This window comes from Urocitellus parryii, chromosome 8 (genome assembly GCF_045843805.1).
Source record: "Urocitellus parryii isolate mUroPar1 chromosome 8, mUroPar1.hap1, whole genome shotgun sequence".
Taxonomy (NCBI): Eukaryota; Metazoa; Chordata; class Mammalia; order Rodentia; family Sciuridae; genus Urocitellus; species Urocitellus parryii.
In genome coordinates this window covers 37,474,529-37,500,832 of record NC_135538.1, presented here as the reverse complement: position 1 = coordinate 37,500,832, position 26,304 = coordinate 37,474,529, and the positions used below count along the sequence as shown (strand labels likewise).

Genomic DNA, 26,304 nt, shown 5'->3' with positions numbered 1-26,304 from the left:
GAGAGTTGGGGTGGAAATTGCCTGGAGATCTGTTTTCTAGGAAGTGAATAAATCTGAGTTATTTTCTCAGACATAAGGCATCAGCAGTTGAATGGGAAAAATGAAAAATAGCGAAATTGTAAATAGTCTTTGAGGAGGGAGGTAACAAGGACAAAGTTTAGTAGAGAAGACCACAGGTGTTGGAGCAAGGCTGAAAAATCAGCAAGCCACTGAAGGTGTAGATGGTATATTTTTGTTTTCTATCATTTTCTTTTCTGGTCCTGGGGATTGAACCCAGAAGTTTTCTACCTGAACTAAATCTCCAACCCTTTTGCTGTTGTTTTTGAGACAGGGTCTTCTTAAGTTGCTGAGGCTGGCCTGGAACTTGATACTTCTGCCTCAGCTTCCCAAGTAGCTAGGATAACAGGTGTGTGCCACCATGCCTGGTAAGATTGTGTGTTTTCAATTGTGCCAAGATTCTTTGATTTTCTCAATTAGTGTTCAACTTATTGTCCTTGGGAATTATGCAGGAAGATTGTAGCACTGATTCAGTATTAGGAAATACTGAATTCCTTTAGGAAACTTGAAAATGCACATTTATATTTAAAAGGAAAGTCTTAAATTATAAAGGAGATACTGTGTTAGTGAAGAGGATTGGAAAGCCCATTTCCCTGAAAAAGAGAAGCACATGCAAGGTATAGAAATGTAGTTGGTTATTGGAGAGAGGATGAAGGTAGGGGGCATTGAAGCTAGAGAGGTGGGGTAGCATCCAGATTTTGGAGTGTTTGAAACTATTCCAGGGTGTTTGAATTTTTATTTTAGATTGAGGGGGACATTGACTTTTTTTTTCTTTTTGAGAGGATATGACAAGATCATTTTTGTTTTATTAGAGATAATTCTGTAATACCAGACAAAAATACCATTTAGAGGATACTAGAGAGGAACTAGAATAAGTACCTAAAGTAAGGCAGTGTGGTGGGAATGGAGGGGTTAGGCTGTGGTGTTAAGAATAGCATCCCTAGTACTTGCTGAATTTACTTGTTTCTTCCCTTTATTTTCTTATTAGTTACTGTCTTACCCTGGTGCCAGTTTAATGTTTCATAAGCTCAGTTCTGTTTTATGCCCCCTTTTTCTTAAGGTTAAAATTCCAATGGTCTGGCACGCCTAGCTTTCTTGTTGGCTTTTTCACATTGTTCCCAGTCCTTAATCCCACCCAAACTGACTCCCTGTCATTCCCTGAAGGATATCCTCCATTTTCCTGCTTTGGTTTTTGCTCTCTGTGTTCCTTTTGTCTGGTTTGGGTCTTTCCTCTCCTATAATTTAATCTCTGGATTTTATATAATCAGTACTCATTTAGATTTACCTGCATATTTACTTATTTTAGGTTTATATTTTTTACTTGATTATTTTTAACATCTACAACATCCTCTGCCAGGGGATGACTCTTCTTTATCCCCTTCAATATAGAATGCCGAGTAGCTAAAGTATGTGACTCATAAAGGGGCACTGTGGGTCTGTTTCTATTGTTTATAAAGTTTCTGTTTCTTCTTCAGATATATGTGCTAGATTATTTTTTAAATATGTGCCGGATGCTATCTTTGAAAATTTATTCAAAGAAATACTTTGAAAACTAGGATGATAATACAGTCTCTCTCTTTCTTTTTAAAATATTTTTTAGTTGTAGATGGATACAATACCTTTATTTTAATTTATTTATTTTTATGTGGTGCTGAGGATCGAACCCAGGGCCTCCCATATGCTAGGTAAGTGCTCTACCACTGAGCCACAACCCAGTCCAAAGTACATTCTCTTAAAAAAGGATGGAACACATAGAAAAAAGCATTAGGAGTCCAGAGTCACTTTAACTAATTTTCAGATATTGTTTTAGTGAGCTTTGTGTCACTGTGACCAAAATACTGACAGGAACAACTTAGGGGAGGAAAAGTTTATTTTGGCTCATTGTTTCAGAAGTCTCAATCCACAGATGACCTACTGCGTAGCTGGACCCCTACTGAGGCAGAACACAAAGGCAGAAAGGCATGGGAGAGGAAAACAGCTCAGGGCATGAGAACCAATAAGCAGAGAGAGCTCTGTTTACCAGGGAAAAAATATAAACCCCAAAGTCACGGCCCCCAGTGACTTATTCCCTATCCACACCCTACCTGCCTACAGTTACTGCCTAGTTAATCCATGTCAGTGGATTAATCCACTAATTAGGTTACAACTTTCATAATCTAATTTCATCTCTGAACATTCTTGCATTGTCTCACATGAACTTTTAGGTAGGAGGATGACCATATCTAAACCGTAATAGATATTAAGCTCTGTTTATATTCTGCTTCATTCACGCTCCTAGAGTATGGGATCCTAGTAAAAATCGGGTGGTTTGTTTGTCAAATCTCCTATCTTCCCCATGGGCAGCCCTGTACTCCTTTTGTCCTTCTAGCTCCATTAGGCTATCAGAGGGATTTTTGCCTTGACAGTTGTTTTTGAAGTTGGTAAATGTTTTAGGGAAAAGTGGTTCTTCCTTGAAATCCCTGTCTTTGTTCTTTCTTGAAATTTCTCTTCAGTCTTGGTTTGGTGATTCTGGTTCGCTCTCTGGGCTTTCAGTAGATATTCAGCTTTTTCAGTTTTTCATATCAAGAGACTTAATCTGAATTATCTAGTTTACCTTTCCTGGAAGAGGTTGTCCTCTGCCATTGATTTAGCCTTGCTTTTGCTGAGGCTGGCTTTGAACTGTTGATGCTCCTGTATCAGCTTCCTGAGCCGCTGAGATTATAGGTGCGCACCACCACACACGGCCTTGCTTTTACTTTCTTTAAGAACACTTCACACTTCAATTGTGGGGTTAAATGTTTCATTAATTCCATTAAACCCTAAACTCCTTTAGGATAAATAGATATTTATCTTACCTAGTGCCTTGCACATAAAATTTGCTCTATAATGTTGAATTAAATGAAATAAGGTACCTTCTAGGGAAGGTAATAAAGGGACATTCTACACTTGTGGACCTCATTCTACACTTGTGGACCTATCTACTTCATTAGAATTGCTAAACAAGAAGCTACAAGAAGTAGCTGCCTTTATGAATTAAAATGAGAGATTAGGAATCTAAGTGTAGTCCAGTTTTACCTCTCATATAGAGTTAGGGCCAATTTTAATTTTTTTGCTGCCTTATACTAAAAGTTAAGTTCAAGCGACTTGGATTTTATTGCTGGTTCTGAAACAAACCTAAATGGATGAAAAAGTAAGCAACTTAAATAAATGATCTGGTTTGAGTGGAAAAAGGGATGGGGATGTGGCTTAGTGGTAAATTGACTCTGGATTCAATCCCCAGTACCAAAAAAAAAAAAAAAAAAAAAAAGAGAGAGAGAGAAACAGAACTTCAAGATTTGAGTGAAAAACAAACACAGACCATCAGGTTGCCAGTATCTGGCATGCTGGTATCATACCATTAAGGAAAAAACAGGATTTGAGATGAGACCTTATCCTTATCTATATTCTCATCCAAAGGAAAATAATACAGAAAAAAAATACAATGAGAGTTATATTTGGAAACAATGAGACAGAAGGTATAAATAAAAGAACTTAGTTCCATAAAATTAAGGATTCTGAAAAGGTATAGGCCTGAGAATTAAAAAATACCACAACACAGATGGCTCTGTCCACAGTTCATAGGACATAGATTGTAAATATTGTATTAGAATCATATTTGCAATGGCAGAAGAAGGAAGCATAAAACTGATGTGTCATGCTACAATATCAGGAGCATGTAAACAAAATCCATTAGATGTCCCTTCAGAAGAAAGAATCGTACCTGAAGCTAATCATGTGTATCTCACCTGTCTTGATCATGCCAAATTTATAAACAATGTGCTTATAAATTTGAAACTTAAATAACCACTTAAAACTGAGGGTAAATGACTTATCACATTTACCGTCAGTTTTAAGTGGTTATTTAAGTTTTAGGTATTAGAGCTAATGCTATGCTATAAAACTTCTGATAATTCTTCACTTTCTTTTTTGCATCTCTCGTTCTATCTCTCTTTTTTTGGTACTGGGAATTGAATCCAGAGTCAATTTACCACTGAGCCACATCCCCATCCCTTTTTTAAAGTTTTTTATTCTGAGACAGTATCTCACTAAGTTGCTCATGACCTTGTTAAGTTGCTGAGACTAGCCTTGAATTTGTGATCCTCCTGTCTCAGCTTCAAGTTAGTGGGATTACAGGTGTGTGCCACTGCATCCATTTTGTTTCCAACTCTTAAGACCTTTATATTTTAGCCTATCACTGTTTTTTAGCAATGATTCTAGGAGCAGCAAATTTTGACTTGGTTGTATTTAGATGTTTTAATTGTAAAGCTGATTCCCAAAATACTTTAATACAGAAGGAACAACAATCATGTAAGACCAAGTAACCTAATCTATAAGTTCATTTTTTTCCTTCTGATTGTTATAATTCTGTTAGACTTGCTTAACTTCCTGAGCTGCTGAATTTCAGTAATAGTGTTGAGGTCATCATTATCTAGATTCCCTTAATATACCCTAAGAGTCTGTGCTTCTCTCTATATAGATCTTCTAACTTCATGAGATAACTCTGATTCCTATTTTACACCCAAGGGAACTGGATGTAAAAGAAGTTTAATTTCATGTATAAAACCACATAGCTAGTATGTGGAAGATCTGAAATTAGATTGTAGTCTGTCTTAGTCCTGAGTCTCATAATGTCTACTATTCCAATTTGTGTTACTCATGTTGCTAAATAACCTTTGGGTTTCCTTTACTGATTTACTGGTAGTTTGTTTTAGGTTGTGCTCTATCCATATTTTTGTACTGAATTCACCTCCTTCTAATATAAGAAATTATTTGATGCAGAGACAAAAGAAAAATACAAATGGCATTAGTTGCTTAAACCTCCCATTCCTTTGGATCTTGGAATGAGGAACTTGGTGATGTGGGTATGCATTCCCTGGTGATGGCTGACACTCACTGAAGGCTTGGTGTTAAAGGTTTTTTCTTCTGGTTGGGAGGAAAGGGAATTGTCAGCAACCAGTAGTGGGGACATTTCTCCTTCTTTAGGTTACCTGCTCCATAGGACCTATACAAGATTTTACCTGCTTTCAGTAGGTAGAATTTGTAGATAGTAGTTGTTAGTGGTACAGGTCATAAAATTTGTATACTCGTCGTTTATCAATACAAAGTGTGTGCCTCACAGAATACACAAACTATTGGAAGTGATTTCAACTTTGTACGCATGATGCTTTAACATGCCTATTATGTTAGTTCTCTTTCTAGTGCTATAGTTTAATCCAGGTAGAAGAGGTTAATTTAATGTGCTTAATGAATCCATGTTGATTCTCTGTAGTTATTTTCCAAATATCCTCAAATCATGTTTTTAATTATTCATTTTATTTTTATGAGGTATTGTTAAATTTGCCAATCTATAGTGTCTGTAATTTATTTTTGCTTCCCCGCCCCCTTTTAAAATCAGGACATTCTCTGATCATACTTGGCAATTCTGTTGTCTAAAATTCTCTGAAATTACTTAACCATGGTTGTGACTATAAAATTTCAGAACCCTGAGTTGGAATTGTCTGATATTGAAACTTAAATGCCTTGGGTAGATATCACTCCGTTCTTTTTCTTTTTTAATCATATTAGGTTTGTTTCTCTTAGAAGACTTTGAGTTTCCTGTTTGAAATATATTCTCTCTATAATATTTTCAATGCAGGAAATAAAATCTTTGCTTTCACTTTTTGGAGGTCAGTTCATCAGCAGTCAAGAAACTTATGGGAAGGTAAGGTGAATTTTCATTAGACCATATGTAATGTATATATAAATAGAATCTTGGGTTTGAAGAGAACTACAGAGCTTAAATTTATATTTGTGTGGTTATTTGTATCTGTTCCTGGAGAAAATGAAATAAAAAGGATATTTAGGGGAAGATTATGGCTTTGGAAAGTAACAGATGTACTTACAGTTTTAAATTTTTATTTTTTATTTTCATTTTTTGGTGCTGGGGATTGAACCCAGCGTATCATACTTGTTAGGCAAGTCATCTACCACCGAACTACATTCCCAGTCCCAAATTTAATTTTAATTCAACACTTGCACCATAATGTATATCTGTTCTTTCATTTAAGAAAGGACTATATTCTGTTGATTAAATGTATTCAGAATTACAATTTAAATGAACTGTAGGTTTATATTGGGCATAATTTTAAAATTTGAAATTTTATACTGTATACGATTGTGAATTTATAAGCTTTTATTTTGTATTTATAGTTTATCAGTGTTTTAAAGAGGTTTGGAAAAACAAAAAAAGAAAAGAAAAATGATTTACAGTTCTTTCACCTTGTCATGACTTATAATTGGGGATATGACCTTCCAGTCTTTTTCATATCCTTTATCCTCCTCAGTTGTAATATTACTTACCATGAACTTCTATAACCTGTCTTTTTTATTTGACAATATTAATATAGGTATGTGTTGTTCTTAGCCTTTATCACCAATGTAATTGCACTATACTATAATTTATATAACCATTTAATTTAATTTAGATTGCTTTAAAAATTTTTTAAATAGAATTAATACTAATGATCTGTTTTTCTATTTGGAAGAAGATAGACTGCTAATGTCAGGGAGGATTTCTTGCAAAAGATGAGAGAACTTAAATTAAAAGTTCCATGGTATTGGAGTTATATTCCTTATTTACTTTCAGTTATTGAGGCAAAGTGAAAGGAGAGTGATGAGTGAGGTCAGGACACTGCTGTGTTTGGCAGTATTCTGGCAAGGGACTGTTTGAGAAGATATTTCCTGTAATCTTGGGTATTGAGATAGGGGATTGAGAAACTCCTGATTGACTTGGACCTTTTTTTTTTTCCTCCTAGACAATATAATAAAACAGTACAACTTAATGGTAATAATAATGTTCCCCATGATTATCTATCATAGTTGTTTCACAGGGCCCTCATCTACCTCTCAGATAACCATAGCTACTTAGAAAAAGAGATCATTTAGTATTAAGAAATACATTACTTATAAGTTAAAAATAAAATAGCTGTACTATAAGAAATGATAAGCAAAGATAAAAGTTTCCAAGACTGTATTCTGTAGTATAATGTGCATCGTTTCTTTTAGTTAAACTACATTAAGGCAAATACAAAATTAATCTTAAAGTTAAATAATTTTAAATTTAATTTGATATTTTCATTCATTGGATCATTTTTCTATAGAGTCAGATCAGGTATTCTTAAGTGAAAGCAGCAAATAGAAATTTCTCCTGTTGACTTCTTGAATAAAAGCGAACCAGGTGTTGGTAGCTACTTAGAAATAACTTGCGTATTATTATTTATTTCAGTCACCATTTTGGATTCTTAGTCTTCCCTCTGAAGATATTGCAAGAAACTTAATGAAACGGACAGTGTGTGCCAAGTAAGAAAAACTTACCATGTTATCCTGCATGAGTGTACCCCATACTTAACTGCCCTCTTCTATTTTGGTAGAAAGTAGGACTGGTTGTGGCAGGAGCTTGGTTTATCTTGTAGTTAACATGCATTTACCACTGGGTGGCGGTGTGGGAAAAGAATTACCTGCTGAAATTAAAAGTTGGAAGATTCTCAATGGAGAAATGTAGAAACTCTTGCTTAGAACCATTTTTCTTTAAAGTGCTGTATTAACTGGGAGTATAGTATGGGGTATAAATGCTACATTCTTATGTAGGATAGATGCCACATTTAAGTATAACCAGAGTATTAAAATTTCAGAAAGTGTTTTTTTTTTTTTTTTTTCTCCCCTGTATTTGGAGATTGAACCCAGAGGTCTCTATCACTCAGCTACATCTACATCCTTGATCCTCCTGCCTCAGCCTCTCCGAATAGCTGGGATTATAGGCATGCACCAACACTCCTGGCCAAAAAATGCTTTTCATACAGGTGATTTTTAGTTGGATTGAGCAGACTGGTAAAGTGTAATGTAACAAAATGTGGGGACTGCCCTGAAACATGTTTTACTGTTTTCTTTGTTAAAGAAAAAGCAGTTTAATGATCATATATTGATATAAATTAATGAAGTATATTGGTATAAATTAATAAATTATCCTGAGTTTCTAGATTTTATCATTGACATCTACTCTTTCCTTTTCTTGCATTTTTTCTTTAAAAGTATTTTTTTATTGACACTTTTTAGTTTTTCTCAGTTGTTTTTTTCCTTGAATATTTTGACAGGTTGTTGAAAACCTTTCTCTTAGAAATTATGTTTATTAATGCAATGCAATTAAGATTATTCATATATCATTTTATTAACATCGTTAGCAATGCTTCATAGTGTGATATGTAATTTCTGTTGTCATTGAATTGGCTATAACCCCTTATTTAGTGAACTTCCTCCTGTTGAGAACTACCTGCAGCCCTAAAAGTCTAATCCCTTAAGCTGAAATTTGTTAGTGAGTCTTGTTTATTAAATAAAAATGACTCAAAAATGAGAACATAACTAAAAACTACTCTTTGAATGACTTATTATTTTACCTGATTTCAAAATTTTTGGCTGAAGTGTTTGAATTCCAAATATGAGGCTTATTCAATTTAAAACAAATACCTGAGTACTAAGAATTTGTGCACTTCTTTTAAAACTTATATCATCTGATGCTTATATTTGATGATTGGTAAAATTAATAATTGTAATATTAAATAATATTACTTAATACTTTTTCAGTTTACTTCTTCTACAATTTGCATGATGAAGTAAATATTAAAGAGATTATTAAGTAAGAGTAGTAAGAATAGAGTTTTTTTCTGTATAAATTCAATAGAATGAAAAGGAGGAATTCATTTTTAAAGGATAGTATTTACAATCTCATAGCAGAATGAAAATAGACTTATAAGCATAAATTCAAAAGTAACTTAAGCCAGGTGCAGTGGTGCATGCCTGTAATCCCAGTGGTTCTTAGGAGGATTGGGAGTTCAAAGTCAGCCTCAGCAAAAGCAAGGCACTAAGCAATTCCTTGAGACCTTGTCTTTAAATAAAATACAAAACAGGACTGAGGGTGTGGTTCATTGTTGAGTGCCCCTGAGTTCAATCCCCGGTACCAAAAACCCCAAAAAACTAACTTAAATTCAGAATTTTCTGTAGTAGAAAAGTGATTGAAAATGGGTTTTAATTATTTATTTTTAGCTTAGACTATATTGATCACACAAAATAAGATAAAAACTGTAGCAAACCTACATTGTTAAATCTTAACATTTTGAGTAGCTTTGTTAATAGATATTACCAAATCATAGCCAAATGCTAATAGCAACATTTGTATATAGTCCTTTTTGTTTTATGGAGAAGACATTGGGAAAACTTGGATTTTCTGCAACTTCTCATCCATTTGACCAAAATATCTTAAATGATTTTACTTCATCATTTGATCTAGCATAAAAATAAAATGATGGGGTGCCAGGGATGTAGTTCAGTTGGTAGAGTCAATGCTAACATGTGCAAAGCCCTGGGTTCAATCCTAGCATATAAAAAGATGAAAACTTGGACAAATCCTAAATTATATTAAACTTCCACCCAACTCTATTAGGTTCAATTTTTTTGTGTGATTTGGACTTATGCTATATTTGTTTCCACAACATGTATTTGTTGTTTGTAGCTTAGAACACACAGACAATAATTGTTAAAGAGTGAGTGTAAAGAACTAGTAAAATAACTTAAATATTACTGTGTGAACTAAATTCTTTACTGAGGTTAGTACCAATCATTTATTCCCTAGGTCTATATTTGAACTATGGGGTCATGGAAGATCTCCTGAGGAGCTGTATAATTCTCTTAAAAATTACCCTGTGGAGAAGATGGTGAGTAGTGAAATGTGATTTTTATATAAGCATATATATACATTTTGTATTACTAATGTCTTAAAAAATTATCTGCTTATTTTAGGTTCCATTTCTGCATTCAGACTCTACGTATAAAATAAAGATTCACACATTCAATAAAACATTGACACAAGAAGAAAAAGTCAAACGAATAGATGTAAGTGAATTTAGCAAAATAAAACCCCTAGAGTATTAATCTAATCTAGTCATTGTTGATATATAGGAACAGCTAATGTCAAGTGTTTTATTTGTTTGTTTTGTACCACAATTTTGCTAAGGATTTTCACATTTTATCTTATTTAATTGCTGACATCAGACTTACATGGTAGATATTATTAGTTAAGTACTATTTTCCCTTGGAAAATTTTATAGAACATTACAGTTGCTTATATTTTTTAGGCACTTGAATTTCTGCCCTTTGAAGGAAAAGTGAACTTAAAGAAACCACAACATATATTCTCTATTTTGGAGGATTATGGTTTGGACCCTAATTGCATCCCTGAGAATCCATATAATATTTATTTTGGTAGATGGGTAAGCAAGTATTCTTTCTGCCTATCTTATTTTGTTTCTTTTAAAAGCTGAATATGGGTTGGGGTTATAGGTCAGTGGCAGAGTGACTTGTTTAGCATGCATAAGGACTTGAATTTGATCTCCAGCTCCACCAAAAATAAAAAAAAAGGTAATGCCTTTATACAAAAAATGCAATGCATTTCTCCAGAGATTTCTGAGGTTCAAGAGGCTTATTAGATATGTGACCTAGGATGACAGTGGTGTACCTAGTGACATTGAAACAAAATTTACCAGAAAATTTGAAAAACTGCTTTTTTACTAATATAGAAGGAAGGCAGAGTACTGTAATAGTTGTGGATCTCATTTATGGAACTCTTAAATCCAGGCCTTAATTCTTAAGAGAAATGGATTACTTAGAACACTTCAGCTCACTTCCCTGGGGCTGTACATGGGTAAGTGGAAGCTGAGACTCATGTTATATAGATTATTGTTATTTAGGAGAAAAAGAAATCGGGAAAGCTTATCAGCACCAATTCTTGGAATAATTATGTTCAAATTCAATTCATATTTAGTTTGAAAAGACATAGTAAAGGGAAAGATATTTGTCCAGAACTACCTCAAAAACATTATTTTAAAAGAATGAATTTAGAGCAGTAGTTAAGTGGGAAGTTCTCATCAACAGGATGCTGTGTTTTTTTTGTGATTATCTTAAATCTTAAATCTCTTCTCTATAGTTTTACTAGTTTGAAAAATATCTCTGATTTAGATTGCAGATGGACAGAGAGAGCTAATTGAGTCATATAGTGTCAAAAAGAGACACTTCATTGGAAATACAAGCATGGATGCTGGTTTATCATTCATCATGGCAAACCATGGAAAAGTGAAAGAAAATGATATTGTCTTTGATCCATTTGTTGGAACAGGTATTTTTATTTAACTGTTAAGCTAATGTAGAGATACTGCTTGTTTGTAGTAGTAAAGGTCATAGTAGTGTTTTTGATGAGCGATTAAATGGACAGAATAATACTTTTTCATTGAGTAGTAGCTAAAAGACAACTTTATATTTGTAATAGTATTTAATACCTTTGCTACTTCAAAGATGGTGCTGATAGAATTTTATGGGCTTTATTCCAAGTAAGCCACTAGAGGGGAGCATTATCTAATTTTTTTACAGCAGAAAATTTGTACTACCTTATGTTGTACAAAGACAGTCTTTTTCTTTTTTTCCTTTAAAAACAGGAAAGCTCTTGGAGGAAAAAGACTTGAATGACACAATAAAAAAAAAAGTTCATGTTCTAAAAGAGAACCATATATTTGTTTTTTTTGTTTTGGGTACCAGAGATTTGTGCCCAGCCCTATTTTGTATTTGATTTAGAGATTCGGTCTCACTGAGTTGCTTAGTGTCTTGCTTTTGCTGAGGCTGTCTTTGAACTCATGATCCTCCTGCCTCAGCCTTCCAAGCTGCTGGGATTATAGGTGTGCGCCACCGTGCCTGGTGAGAACCATATATTTGGTTGGAGAAAAATAGTTAATGAATTTTGTCTTTGATTTGGTTTTGAAGAATTTATAAATGTGAATATAAAAGTGATTAAATATCAGCAGACTAGAGACTGGCTGCTATGCCGATGACCTGGGTTCTGCCTGTACTTGATTAGGGTACCTCTAATTAATTTTGTGTGGAGGTCCTAAAACTAAGTGTGTACTTCATCTGACTCGGAAGGGTTTTTCTTGCTTCAGATTGTTTTTGATTGATGTTGGCTATACCCAGGGAGTACTCGTATTTAATTTTGTCTGGCTTACCCCATTGTGGTTCAGTTTGTAGTTGGAGTCTTTCCACATAGCCAGTTTTCCATGTGAGTGGTGATGATGCAAAGTTAACATTGTTGAATAGTATATGTGTCGGGTATGTATGATACCCTGCACTCTAATGTTAATGTTTTACTTCTTACAAAAACATGGAGACACTTTAAAAGTCTTTTTCAGGAATTTATGGCACAGATAGATTAAATGACTTGGCCAAGGTTATACAGTGTGTAAGTTTGACAGGATTCAAACTCAAAGCACTCTGATTCTAGAACTCATTCTCTGAACCACTACCATAGACTTGCCTCTTTGTGCATTAGGTTCCCAGTCAGTTCTTATTATATACCAACTTAAGGAGTGTGACCATATGTATTAGAAATAGTATCTGGTCAAGATATTCTAGCTGATGGGAAGATTTTTGACTAGGTGTGCTGGTGCATACCTGTAATCCCAGTGACTCAGGAGGTTGAGTCAGGGGGATTGTAAGTTCAAGGCCAGTCTTGGCAGCCTAGCAAAACTCTGTCTCAGAATAAAAATAAAAAAGACTGGGGATGTAGCTTAGTGGCAAAGCTCCTGTGGGTTTAGTCCGCACTACCAAAATAAACAAAAAGATTTTTAATGTTTTTTGTTGTTGCTGAATTAATTTGCTAGTGAATTCTCTTCTAGTCTGCCATTGTCTCCCTGTATTCTACCCTCAACATTACAATATACATATATATATTTAGAAAGGTCACAAGAATAAGAGTGGAACAAAGAATCCTCACATATTCTAACCCAGCTTAAGTCATTGTTAACATTCAACCTCTTTTGCTTTATTACTTGTTCTATTTATGTATATATACAGAATATTTTTTCTGCATCATTTCAAAATTGCGTATGACACATTCTTCCTTACCACATACTTTAAGTTTGTATTTCTTAAGAATAAAGAATATATTTACTTACATAACCACCATTGTTTTTGATATTATTAAATATAGTATTAATACAATAACATTCATTTTCCACTTTTGTCAGTTGATCTAACAATGTTTCTTAGGGCATCCTTTTTCCCTTTCCAGTCTAGAATCAGGTATTGTATTTTATTATCAATATTTCTTTTATCTCTTTGATTTGGAACATAACTATACTTTTTTTTGTGTGTGTGTGGTGTGGGAATGGATCCACGGCCTTGTACATGCTAGACAAATGCTTTAACATTGAGCTATGTCCTCAATCCTCCAAGCCTTTCCTTTTGTATTATTATAAATTCACACCTTTGAAGAATGGTATTCCTCCTCCCTTGGTTATTTTCCTCTAGAACATTCCTCATTTTGAGTTGATTGATGCTTCTTCATGATTAGATTCAGGTTATATATTCCAGTGGGATTACTATATCAGTGGTTTGTGTCCTCCTCAGGGTATATACATGATGGCTTTCTGTCTCTCATTAGTAAATGTTAATTTTGATCAGTATGGTGTTTGTTTTTTCCACTGCATGATGATTATGTTTTTTTCCCCTTGAAGTTAATAAGCAATCTGTTGGGAGACACATTAAGACCCTGTAACTGTTCTCCTTATGAAAATGTCCTCTCACATCTATAAGGTTGTCAGGTTTGGTGTCTGTTGATATGATTCTTGTCAAAACAGTCTGTGCTCTGATGGTTGCAAAGGGATGAACCAGCACTCCTTCAGCTCCACCAATCCTTCTATAGCCACTAGTCAACTCTCATTATTCTGCTGTAAGCAGCAACCCTTTCTTCTTTTCTTTCTATTTACTTACCTATTAATAATGTGAACAAATAGGTCCCCCACACCTTTTTTTGTTTGTTTGTTTGCCTCTGGTGGTCTATAATACATGGCAGTCCTTAATTATTTTGTTGTTGTTGTTGTTCAAATTGTCCCATATTTGCCTAGCCTTTTCACATTGAATGCTTGTAACATGTTCATATGTTTCTAATTTTTTTCCTCCTCCTTTGAAGCCCTTTATTAATTTTTGGCTTATATTATGGCCATTCTGATCTTAGTATCAAGTCATTTCTCTAAGGAACACTTGTTTCTTTGAGTGAGGAGATGGTATTAGAGACCAAGATCTGAGTTCTAGACCTATTCAGAGGACAAACTAGGAAACATATTATGCATTTAAGTGCATATGCAAAAAGACACACATATACTTCCCCATATGTGTGCACATATGTACGCCTACACACAGATATGTGTTAGAAATTGTGATTTATACTTGTGTTTATACTATCATATTCCAGTTGATCCTCACGGATTTCTCTTTTGCCTACCCCATTTCATTTTTTTATATGTACCTTCTTCCACATTGAGAACCTTTATTTTTATCAAGATCAACACATTTGCTCTTTTGCTCATTTCTGTAATTAAAATAGTTTTGAAATTGCTTCATTCATGTCACTTAAAAAAAAAAGGAAAGAAAGAAAAAGAAAGTAAGGGAATCTTACTTAAAGGAGTTCAAGATATGTTTTCAGTTCTCCACCCTGTCTGTTGAACAACAAACTCATATACTATGCTTGCTTAATTTTCTCCTTCATTTAAAATTCACTTGCATTCATTTGTTCTAGTTTGCCTTCAGTTTTAGATTTTTATCCCCACTCTCTACTTCCTTAAAGTCAGAACTACACAATAAAATGTACCCAGAAAAGTGTCAAATCTCTTTCATATCCATTCCTTCCATCCTGCTCCCTGAATCCCGCATTAGTAACCAACTTCGTTAGTACCACATTTGGTATAGGAGATTAAACCACTGAGCTACATATATCAGTTCCCAGAATATTTCTCTTTTGAGCAGGTTCTCACCAAGTTTCTGAGGCTGACCTCACACTTGAAATTCTCCTGCCTCAGCTTTGTAAATAGCTGGGATCATAGGCATGTGCCATCATGTTCCAACTTCATTGTTTCCTAGTTCATTCTTCCTGTTTTTTCTTTTTCTAGTGCTAATCTGATATATGGACATTTTCTCATTCTGCTTTCTTCCACAAAAGGTAGCATACTGTATATGTTGTTTCTAACTTTGCTTTCGTCACTAACAGTATTTCCTGGAAATTACTTCGTGTCAGTTCATGGAGATTGTCTTCATTCTTTTTTATAGTTGTATTCCATAGATGTATGTACTATGATAATTTCTTATTCTTGGATGCTGGTATTTTTTAGTGTTTTGTTTAAAACTAATGTTTTCAATGAATAACCTTTGCAATGTTGAGCTAATGGAGCTAGGACAAATTCCTAGACATAAGATTGCTGGGTTGAAGAGTGGAAGCCTAGGTAGTTTTGTTAGATGTTGCTAAATTCCTCTCCATTATACAGTCTGGATTCCTGTCAACAACATAAGAGAGTCCTTGTTCTCCCACAGTCTCACCAGTTGAATATATTGTCAAACTTGAAGGTTTGCCAACTGGTTAGGTAAAAATGGTATCTTAATGTAGCATTAATTTATTTCTTTTATTAGAGAGAAATCTAACAACTTTTCCATTTACAGAGCCATTTGCATTACTTTTTTGGGAATTGGCTTCATGTCTTTTGCCTCTTTTTGTACAGAATTTTGGGTTGTTTTTGCCATTCTTCTTTTTTTGATACTGGGAATTGGAAAAAAAAAAAAAAAAAAAAAAGATACTGGGAATTGAACCCGGGGTACATAACCTCTGAGCCACATCCCCAGCCCGTTTTTGTATTTTATTAGAGACAGGGTCTCACTGAGTTGCTTAGGGCCTTGCTAAGTTGGCTTTGAACTCACCATCCTTCTGCCTTAGCCTCAGCTACTGGAATTACAGGCATGCACTACCATGCCTGACCTTGCCCTTTATTTTTAAAGGTCCTTTGTTAGACATTAGTGCAACACACACCCAGCCCCTACCCCATTATCCATGATATACGTTGCAAATGTTTTCTCCCAGCTTCTAATTTACTTGTGAGTTTGCTTGTAAATGCTATTTACCATGAAAACACTTTCCCTATATTCATATTACAGGGACATTTCTCTTTTTTCCTCTAGTACTTTTGTAGTTTTATTTTTTTTTATATCTTTGGTTCATTTAGAGTTTATTCCCTTGTATGATCTGAGGAATTGATCTGATTTATCTTTTTTCCCAAATATTAAACTCTTTATTAATCCTTATTCTTGTTCTTGGACTTTAAAAATGTTTGTGAAGAATTTTTTGAAATGAATACATGTACAAAATAAGTATGCAGACATATATCATAGATGAGACCATAGAGTTAAAAAAATAATTTTCACTGCATGTAAAATTTCCTTCTCTTGATATAGGTGAAGCTGGGTATATTATAGTGTGCTAATATCACTGTGGTCAAGATTTTGACTGCCTTTAGTGTAGTGAGGAGCAAGGACATGTGCTGTGTTTGCTTTAGACCAGCTCCTTACAGTGAATAGTATATCTATAGCCCTAGTATATCCTCTGACTATTCATCTAGAAGAATTAATATAAAATGAAAAGAGGTTCTTTACAAAGATGCTGCTAAAATATAATTTCATAGCTTGTGTTTGTAGTTTGAATATAGTTTTAGGAAATAAGTCAGTTTTGGTACTTTTGTTTTGAAATTGATCATAACCAAAAATTGTGACCAGAGAGTTCTTAAGCACATTTTGTCCTCTCTCTTGGGCCTTTTGCCTCATTGATGGGTAGTACCTTCTGAAGGATTAGAATAATATATACCTCTGTGCCCTCCTCTGTAGCCTTAGCTTTCACAAAATATTTGATGATGTTTCTACCTTTGGTTTCCTTTCTTTAACTTTTTTTTATACAGTTAAGTTTACCTAATCTGTTTTCTATTTTAAAGGAACATAATTGAAATTTATATAGTTTCCCAAATGGATTTTTCAAAAACTACTCCTAACTTGTGATTTTCTTAAGATTATAGAGTAAGGTAAAAATCTTTTTCCTGCCTAAATGCCTTTTTCTTTTAGACAGTTTGCTACTGTTGTTTAGAATTGCATTAAAAGCTGCAGAAATATACTTTCCTTTCTATTTTAGCAAACACGTCAATTCTTGTTTTAGTAATTTTTCTTACATTGTGTAAGAATTGTCCAAATGAAGACACATGCCACTGGGTTAGTTCTCAGTAGTTAGGATATAATCTGATATGAATGAGTATAGCTAACAGAGTGATTAGCAAAGCCCTGCCTGTGATATGCTACAAGGCTTGTAAATGGTATGCAATTTTTACTGAGTATGCAGATTTTCTTACGTAATTTAATTTGTTTAGAGATAAATTTTGCTTTTGTTTAACTGGTAAGTGTGTTAGTAAGCTTTTTGTCACTATAATAAACTACCTGAGATAATTAACTTATGAAGAAAAAAGATTTATTTTGGCTCATAGTTTTAGAGATTTCATTCCATGATTGAACAAACCCATTGCTATTAGACTTCTGGTGGAAGTATTGGATGGTAATGGCATGGAGCACATGGCAGAGCAAACTGCTCTTCTCACAGCCTGGAGCAGAAGAGGAAGGGGCCTAGGTTCTAGCCCCAGAGAACACCCTCAAGGATTTAAGGACTTTAAATCACTAAGCTTCACCTCCTAAAAGTTACACTACTTCTCAGTAGCACCATCCTTGGGACCAAGACTTTAACATATGGGCCTTTAGGGGTGTTTCACATGCAAATGATAGCAATAAGTTAATGTAATATAAACCAATATATGTCGCGACCCCTCGCCAGCAAGGGAAACACGACACAGGATTCTTCTTTCAGCAGTTTACTCAGGACCTTTGAATCATGATGAGAAAACAGGAACAAGATAGGGAGCGGTCGGTCTGCCCTAGCTTAAGTACCCAGCCTCGCCAATGAACTAGCACCACGTGGAGGAGTCTAGTAGGTACAGCGCAGCGGAAGCAGGCCAGAGCCCAGCCCACAGCCTTACAAGGAGTTGTTTACTTCTAACAACTCTAACCGCTAAGTCATCAGAAGCAGGAAGCCAGCGCCATTTTCAGGGTGCGGTCGCCGGCTCCCAACAAATATATACTTACTCTAATTGGTGTTGACCTCAAAGGAGGTAGTATGGTATTTTTTTTTTTTTTTAAAGAGCATGTAGAGTGAGCTTTAATATATTTACCAATTACTGGATGACTTTGAGCAAGAATCTTGTCTGAGTTGTAGCTCATTATTTGTATAAATTGATAATAGTAATATATTGTGATGATTAAGTATATACAATATTCTTAGGTTGTTAACCTGACACATGGAAGACATTGAGTGAATTGTAATGTTTATCATTGTTATTTTGTTAAGAACTTAGGGGGCTGGAGATGTGGCCCAGCGGTAGTGCGCTCGCCTGGCATGCGTGCGGCCCGGGTTCGATCCTCAGCACCACATACCAACAAAGATGTTGTGTCTGCCGAGAACTAAAAAATAAATATTAAAAAAAAAATTCTCTCTCTCTCTCTCTCTCTCTCCTCTCTCACTCTCTCTTTAAAAAAAAAAAAAAAGAACTTAGATGCCTTTTTGGTGAAAGATGTTACATATAGCTAATAGTAAATGGTGATGATGAGTAACTTGACCATGAATTCACTTTCTCTTTGACTAATTTTCAAAATATTTATAGTTTACAATGATTGCAGCGAGCTAAGGAATTGGGGTTTAAAAATAATAAATGTTAATTCTTTATTCATAATTATAATAGTTGGTGCAAGTGTCTGCTGATTGCTGAAGGTACCATAGAGCTCTGAGTCCATAACTATGATTCTTTCTCATCCTCTCTTCTCAAATGAGTCAGTTCTTCTAGTTATGATTGAGCATCCTTGGCCTTGTCTACTCTTCAGATGACTGCTAGGTGTAAGGATAGCTCTGTTAGAAATTTTGTCACTAGAAAAGAGAGGCGTGGGTTCTACGTGTTAGGAAACTGACTCTTTCAGTCCTGGGAGGAGACTATGGGGAGGAAAAGAGAAGTTTGGAGAGTGAGAGAATGGATCTTTATACATCTTTGTAATATTCTCTATTTCCCATTTTCCCATAATTCTTGTAGTCCCCTTTTTCTGAGTCTTATAGATTTTTGTCTAGTAGAATTTCTGTTTTTAGCAGTATTCTTTTGCAAGTTTATTTAAGTAGTTTTTTTTTTTAAGGTAAAATAGATGCAGTATTACCAGCTTTTCTCTTTTTCTCTTAGCAAAAGCAAAGCCCAGCAAAGCTTTCCATTTAGCTCTCTAAAAATGCCAATCTTGAATTAGTTTCTTTATCATGGAATAAATTCTACTTATTTTATTTTTTTACTTGTAAGATATTACCCTAACCTTAAAGGGGCTACTGTTTTGAGAAATTGAAATTACAGTGGTTATTGTAATGAGAAATTAAAACACCAAGTCGCTATTCTAGACTAATTATGCAGTAATTTTATTTCAAATAGCATAAAAAGAAGTTGGTGAGTCATGTTACCTATATTCTCAACACTTCACCCTCCTTTTTAAGTGCCTCTTTTTCCACCAAAAAGCTTCCAAGAAAATTCCAACCAAGGTATAACTAAATGCAAAAATGCTTCAAGTTAAGGAAAGAACCACTAGAACTAGATGATTAGCAGTGAATGAAGAGTAACCAATTCAGAGAAACCATTTTATTATGATTTTATTTTTAAAAACTAAAAGCTTAAAAGGCACAGAGTTAACTAACAGATGTAGTCTAACAGATTATTCATCTCCTTTCAGCAGTGTACTGTAAATTGAGTCTTCTCAAAACTCATTCTAACCAAATGGATAAGCTTCTGTTAAGGAAGCACAGGAAAGCTTTTCTGTTCCCCTTGACAACTAGTTCTTCTAGGTGAGTATCTGCCTTAATTGGCAGAATTGTAGTAATTCCTCATGATTTGGGTGAAGTGACTTTGTGAGTATTCCAGGTCATCACATACAGTACCTTTCCTAAGTATGGCCTGCTCCATTTCTAGACTAAGAATTATGAGCTCCTTTTTGCCTTACCTCTTACACAAATGCTTTCAGCAGTTAGTGTGAGAAGCCATAGGTTTTGCCGTACTTTTAATCCCTTCCACTTCTCTTCTTCAAAGGCTCCAATAGGGATTAGTCAGGTATAATATTTTCCTGAGCAGAATATTTTTAAGTAATGTTATCAGACTGTGTTTTAAATGGATATGGGAGGAACACTGTTACTTTGTAGATCTTGACCCTCTGGAGGTACTACCCATCTTAATTTTAAAGATTGATTTCAAAAGGATATAAGAACCCTAGCTTTTTTCTCTGCCACGTCTGTGCATATTTTTTAGTCTAAGAATATATTTCTGATTTCAGCTTGACTGACAGAACTTTCTATATTATAGCTAATTAGGACTTGAACAAGAACTAAAAGCATTTTAATTTGAATAAAATGTGAAGCTTAATGAAAATATAATTATAAAAATTTAATTTTTTCTTCAAGGATTCCAAAATACTATTATTCTCTCTTTTTTTAAAGTTTCACTTGAAAAAAAATCATTATTAGGATTTTTCTTTTTTGAGCTGATAACATCTGTCAAAATGTAGTCTTGTCAAATTGTATTAGGGCATTTATTCTTACTTTGGTCATAACTTTAACTAAACAGAAAAATAATTGTATTAATTGTTTTATGTTTGATAATAGTTACCTAGAAATGAATAGTTTAAACCAAGAGCTAATTAATTACTTGATTAGTTGCAGGTGTAACAATATTTTAAACTAGGATATAGATTACATTTTGTAGGAATGAATGTCTCACATATGCATTATGTTTCCTTTAGTTGTTTGAAACTCTGACTTTAGTGAGATTAAAATCCAATTATCAGAACTTATGTATTTTTAACTCTTTGTGTAAGCAGCTGTACATACTTATTTTAAATAAAGAAGCAAGTAATTTCTGTATAAACCTCTTAAAATAAGATAAAAAATGTCTAAATATTCGTTATTTTGACCAAAAAAGATATTGTCTCCCCCACCTGCACCCCAGTTCTGTGTCTTGCTAAATAGGACAGGATCAGTATCATTACAGGGTACTCTGCCTGTGGCTAATTTGTAAAATTCTGGATCACATTAAGTAGGGAGAGAAAGCATAGTCTGGGACTTCCTGCTTAACAGATCATAATTGTGTGATTTTTCAGGTGGCCTCCTGATAGCATCTGCTCATTTTGGTGCATATGTATATGGGACAGACATAGACTATAATACAGTTCATGGCTTGGGTGAGTAGAACTTACAGACAGTGTCATAGTCTTTGTTGTTGAACCAAATGTGCCTTTCAAATAATAATAAAATAGACTTATGACTTTTTATGTTTAAAATACAAAATTGCAATATAATTATAGTTTTTACAAGTAAGACTTCACCGAGTATCTATTTTTTACAAAGTGATAACAGTATGTGCATAATGATTTGGAGGAACACAGAGATGAATAAGAAAAATACCTCTCCCCAGAGGTATTTGTAGTCTTAATAAAAGAGGTTAAAAAAAAGGAGGCAAACTATAGATTCATGAGCTTGAAGTTTAAGAGAGAAAAAGAGGAAATAGCGATTTTGTAATCCATAAATACATATTATGAAAATATATATAGTTTATATTATTTAAGATTGTAACTATCCATTTATTCAGTAATCATATATTGAGTATATACTGGATTAGTATTTAATACCTAATTTTTGAAGTATCATGTAAATTTTAACTTTCATAACTGACCAACGCATCTTTGAAACACTTAGAGGATAGTAACTTTAAAGATTCTACCTTTAAGTGAGAGTAACTTGAGATAAGAATCTGCTTTACTTTTGGGGCAGTTTTGGAAATTTTTTTTTTTTTTTTTTGGTACCAAGGATTGAACCCAAGGGCACTTAACCACTAAGCCATGTCCTCAGCACCCCCCTTTCCTTTTTTTTGAGACAGGGTTTCACTACATTGTTTAAGGCCTCACTAAGTTGCAGAGGCTGGCTTTGAATTTGCAATCCAACTGCTTCAGCCTCCTGAGTCACTAGAATTACAGGTGTGTGCCACCACATCCAGCAGTTTTGAATAATGCATTAAGTTTTAAAAGCTTCACTGATGATGTGTATTTTGATGGAATTGAATCAAATTGAAAAAATGTTTCCTTATAGCTAAATAGTATTACAAATGTTAAATTTTATTCATAATTTTGAAAGTATTGATCTTTATGTTTGTATTTCACTATGGTAACTTAAATCAGCTCTTAAAACACTTCTTCCTTTTGGTTATTACTATTTGCTATAAGTCGTTGTATAGGTGAGACTTTATTATGCTTTCTTTTCTTTTACTGAAGCAATTGATGTATTGTACTAATGTCCTGTCTTTTTTCCTACCTTGACTCTAAAGAAATTTAGTAATATTTATGAGGAAGAAAAATGAGTTTTATTTTTAAATGGTTTACATAAAGGGACTAACCAGAAAAGTATATTCTTTGTCTGCATTATATTAGAATAGACAAAATGCTAAAAAATATCCAGTTTGCTTTTAGTAGAAGCATTGTGCCTGCTTTAAGGATATTGTCTTATATAATTTATTTGAATTTTTATTTTTTAAGATTTTAAAATTTCTGTGATAGTCATTCTACCAGGAATATTGTTTCCTCAGATCTTATCAAAGGTACTGCTATTGTATATCCTCTGAACTTTATGCTTCTCATCTTAGACTGTATTCTAAAATATTCTCAAGTTTCTCCTACTTTAAAAGTGCAAAACCTTTCCTATCAGTCCTGTTGGGGTTTTTGCCAAAATCTGCTGAAATACTAGTATTTGCTTGCTGTCTCCTTTTCCTCATTTCTTACTCTTCTTACTCTTTCTTTAGCACTTGTTTTTCAGCTTCGATGTCCACAAATCTGCTAGAAATGCTTAGTGAGACCACAAAACTAACAGTGTTTGGCAGTGTTGACCCTCACAAACCTTCCTTGGTTTCCTAGACAGTGGTCTCACTCTGTGGTTTGACTTTTTTTTTTTTTTTTTTGACTGTTTTATCTCAGTCTCCTTAAGACCTTGCAATTTTCTTTGATCTCTGTTTACATATTACCTCTCTCCAGGCATCTATCTTTGACCCCTGCTCATATTACACTGCATGTTGTTCTGAGTTCTCTTTTTTATTTTTATGTTTTGTTTTTATTGTGAATTTTAGATCACATAGAACCACGTATAAATATTTAAGAGTAATTTTAGAGCAAACTTCAATGTGACTGGCACCTAGGCCAACAAAAAAAAAGTCATTCATTCTCATGAATGCAACATGTTTATGTATGGATATCTCCCAAATGTATGTGTTCTGACCTTCAGCTACCTGTTGATTATCTCTTTTAGCAGAATATCTCTTTCTGAAGGTTCTGTAAGTACCTCAGGTATATCATGATTATGTATCTCAAACTTTCCACTTAAGCTTGTTTTACTTTCTGGTTTCTCTGATCTTAATCACTGGGATCACCATACACTTAGGTCTCCTAAACTAGAAACTTTTGAACTTTTTTGGCCCTCCCTCAACTCCCACTTTGACTTTTCATCAGCTATGTCTGCATTTAGCCTCCATGGCCACAGTTGCTGCATTTCCCAAGTTAGCTTTCTTCATTTCTGTTTCATTTATCTGTTCAGCACTATCTCTATGTGGGACTATTTACTGCTGGAGGAAATGGCCATGTTCTAGTCAACTCTGTTTTTACCAGTAAGTGCTTCATAATTGGCAAGTGTTTAATGAGTGTCTTAAGGCAGTTTTACTTGGAGTTCTGTTAGATATCAGTGTGTTTTATTGTTCAAAATATATTTTTAATAACAAATTGAAGTAAAGACAATGGTTTACTTGCATACGTAAAATGAAGATTTTACAAAAGTCAATATATGGGATGATTTTAGACTAAAAAGCTTCTTCACAGCAAAGGGAACAATCAAAAATGTGAGATAGAATCTGCAGAATAGAAGAAAATCTTTGCCACTTGCACCTTGGATAGAGCATTAATCTCCAAGATATACAAAGAACTCAAAAAACTTAGCACCAAAAAAACCCCACAAATAACCCAGTCAATAAACCAGCAAAGAAACTAAACAGGCATTTCACAGAAGAAGAAATATGACTAGTCAACAAATATATGAAAAAAAGTTCAACATCTCTCAAAATTAGAGAAATGCAAATTAAAAGCACACTGAGATTCCATCTAACGCCAATCAGAATGGCAAGTATCAAGAATAGAAGGAATGGGACTGAGGTTGTGGCTCAGCAGTAGAGCACTTGCCAAGCACGTGTGGGGCCCTGGGTTCAATCCTCAGCACCACATAAAAATAAATGAACAAAATAACTTAAAAAAAAAAAAAAAAGAATACAAGAAACAATAAATGTTGGCAAGATGTGGGGCAAAGGTTCACTCATATATTGCTGGTGGGACTACACATTGGTGTAACCATTCTGGAAAGCAGTATGGAGGTTCCTCAGAAAACTTGCAATGGGACCACCATTTGACCAAGTTATCCCACTCTGCGATATATATCCCAAGGACTTAAAATGAGCATACTACAGTGACATAGCACATCAATGTTTATAGCAGCTCAGTCCACGCTAGCTAAGCTATGGAGCCAACCTAGGTGCCCTTTAACAGATGTATGGATTAAAAAAAGTGCGGTACATATATACAATGGAATATTACTCAACCATAAAGAAGATGAAATTATGGCATTTGCTGGTAAATGGATAGAACTGGAGACTATTGTGGCTAGTGAAATAAGCCAATCCCTCAATACTAAAGGCCACATGTTCTCTCTAATATGTGGATGCTAACACACAATAAGGGTGGGTATATTGTGGGGACGAGAAGTTCATTGGATTAGGCAAATGGGAATGAAGGGAAGAGGGAGAAACAAGAATAGGAAAGACAGTAGAATGAATTGGATGTAACTTTCCTGTGTTCATATATGAATATACAACTAGTGAAACTCTACATCATGTACAGCCACAAGAATGGGATCCTAAGTTATAGTCCTTATATTTATAATATGTTAAAGTATACTCTATTGTCATGTGTATCTAAAAAGAACAAATAAAAAATAAATTAAAAAGTAAAATTCTTCATAACTCATAGCAGTTAAGCTAGTATGAATATGTGGTTGCTTGACTGGAAAAAAAGAAAATGAAGGTTTTAAATCAAAGCAAATTTTATGTAAGTTAAGTGTGGGTTTAGATGAGTTAAAACGTGACTTTTAGCTAAACAACAGGAAATAAGAATGTTCTGTTTTATCTAATACTTTCTACCTTTCTTTTCTTTCTTTCTTTCTTTTTTTTTTTCTTTAAGGAAAGGCTAGTCGGAAAAACCAGAAATGGAGAGGACCAGATGAAAATATCAGAGCCAATCTTCGTCAGTATGGTCTAGAGAAGTATTACCTTGATGTACTGGTTTCAGATGCATCTAAACCTTCCTGGAGGAAGGGCACATATTTTGATGCCATTATCACTGACCGTAAGTTTATTTTTATACAAAAGTAGTAGTGGGATTAGTGTTCTAGTCATTTGCCTGTAAAGTACAAAATGTGTCATCATAGACACAGAATGCCAACTTGTACAAGTAGTATTCCTCCCAATTTGTTCACATAGGAAAGGAGAAAATTATTAATGTAAGGTCGATTATAATTGAACTAAGTAACTATGGGTTTTCTGTTTTGTTTTTTTAATCAAATATATTAACTTACCACCTGTTTTTCCCTTCAGCATATTGTTTTTTTGAGACATTTGTTTTTATATTGACTAATTAATTAATTGATTGTTAGCATACTAAAATGTTGTTTGGAGTTGTTATAGCAAATCTCAGAGAAGAGAGTTTCAGGTGTCACATATTGCAAGCCTCTCAGGTTTTGTCTTGTCCTTTTCACTGGTATCTCCTTTCTAGACTTAGAATAAATTTGGGGTTCTGTGAAATAAGTTTCAGAAATATGAATGAGAACTTATTTTCTATGCCTTGTGAAATCTTAGGATTTTTAGGTTGTCTATCTAAGACTAGATCTGCCTTTTTAATACTATTTGGCAGTAATCTATAAATAGTGGAAAAGTCAAGAACCATCTCAGCCCTGTTTAGTTTTTTAATAACTTAGATGGCTTCAATTCTAATAAAAGAAAAACTATCAAGGCATTACAGTGTTGGCGTAATACTCTACTGTCATGTATAACTAAAAAGAACAAAGGAAAAAACAATGTCAGTGTTAATATATTTTATGAA

The 26,304-nt window shown here is 34.0% G+C and overlaps 1 protein-coding gene across 4 annotated transcripts in view; it reads left to right on the top strand.

Annotated features, from left to right (window-relative positions):
• The window catches only part of Trmt11 (tRNA methyltransferase 11), a 51,157-nt gene that overhangs the window by 2,831 nt on the left and 22,022 nt on the right, over window positions 1-26,304 (top strand). For 2 of the 4 annotated variants that reach the window (XM_026381237.2, XM_026381213.2), the window contains exons 2-9: window positions 5,711-5,776; window positions 7,340-7,413; window positions 9,737-9,818; window positions 9,904-9,996; window positions 10,239-10,373; window positions 11,119-11,275; window positions 21,226-21,306; window positions 25,387-25,551. In XM_026381237.2, coding sequence (XP_026237022.2) covers window positions 5,711-5,776; window positions 7,340-7,413; window positions 9,737-9,818; window positions 9,904-9,996; window positions 10,239-10,373; window positions 11,119-11,275; window positions 21,226-21,306; window positions 25,387-25,551 — 853 coding nt within the window. Of the gene's footprint in view, window positions 1-5,710; window positions 5,777-7,339; window positions 7,414-7,832; window positions 7,914-9,736; window positions 9,819-9,903; window positions 9,997-10,238; window positions 10,374-11,118; window positions 11,276-21,225; window positions 21,307-25,386; window positions 25,552-26,304 lie in introns of those variants that run through there. The other 2 variants (XM_077801837.1, XM_026381228.2) reach the window with 2 other exon arrangements.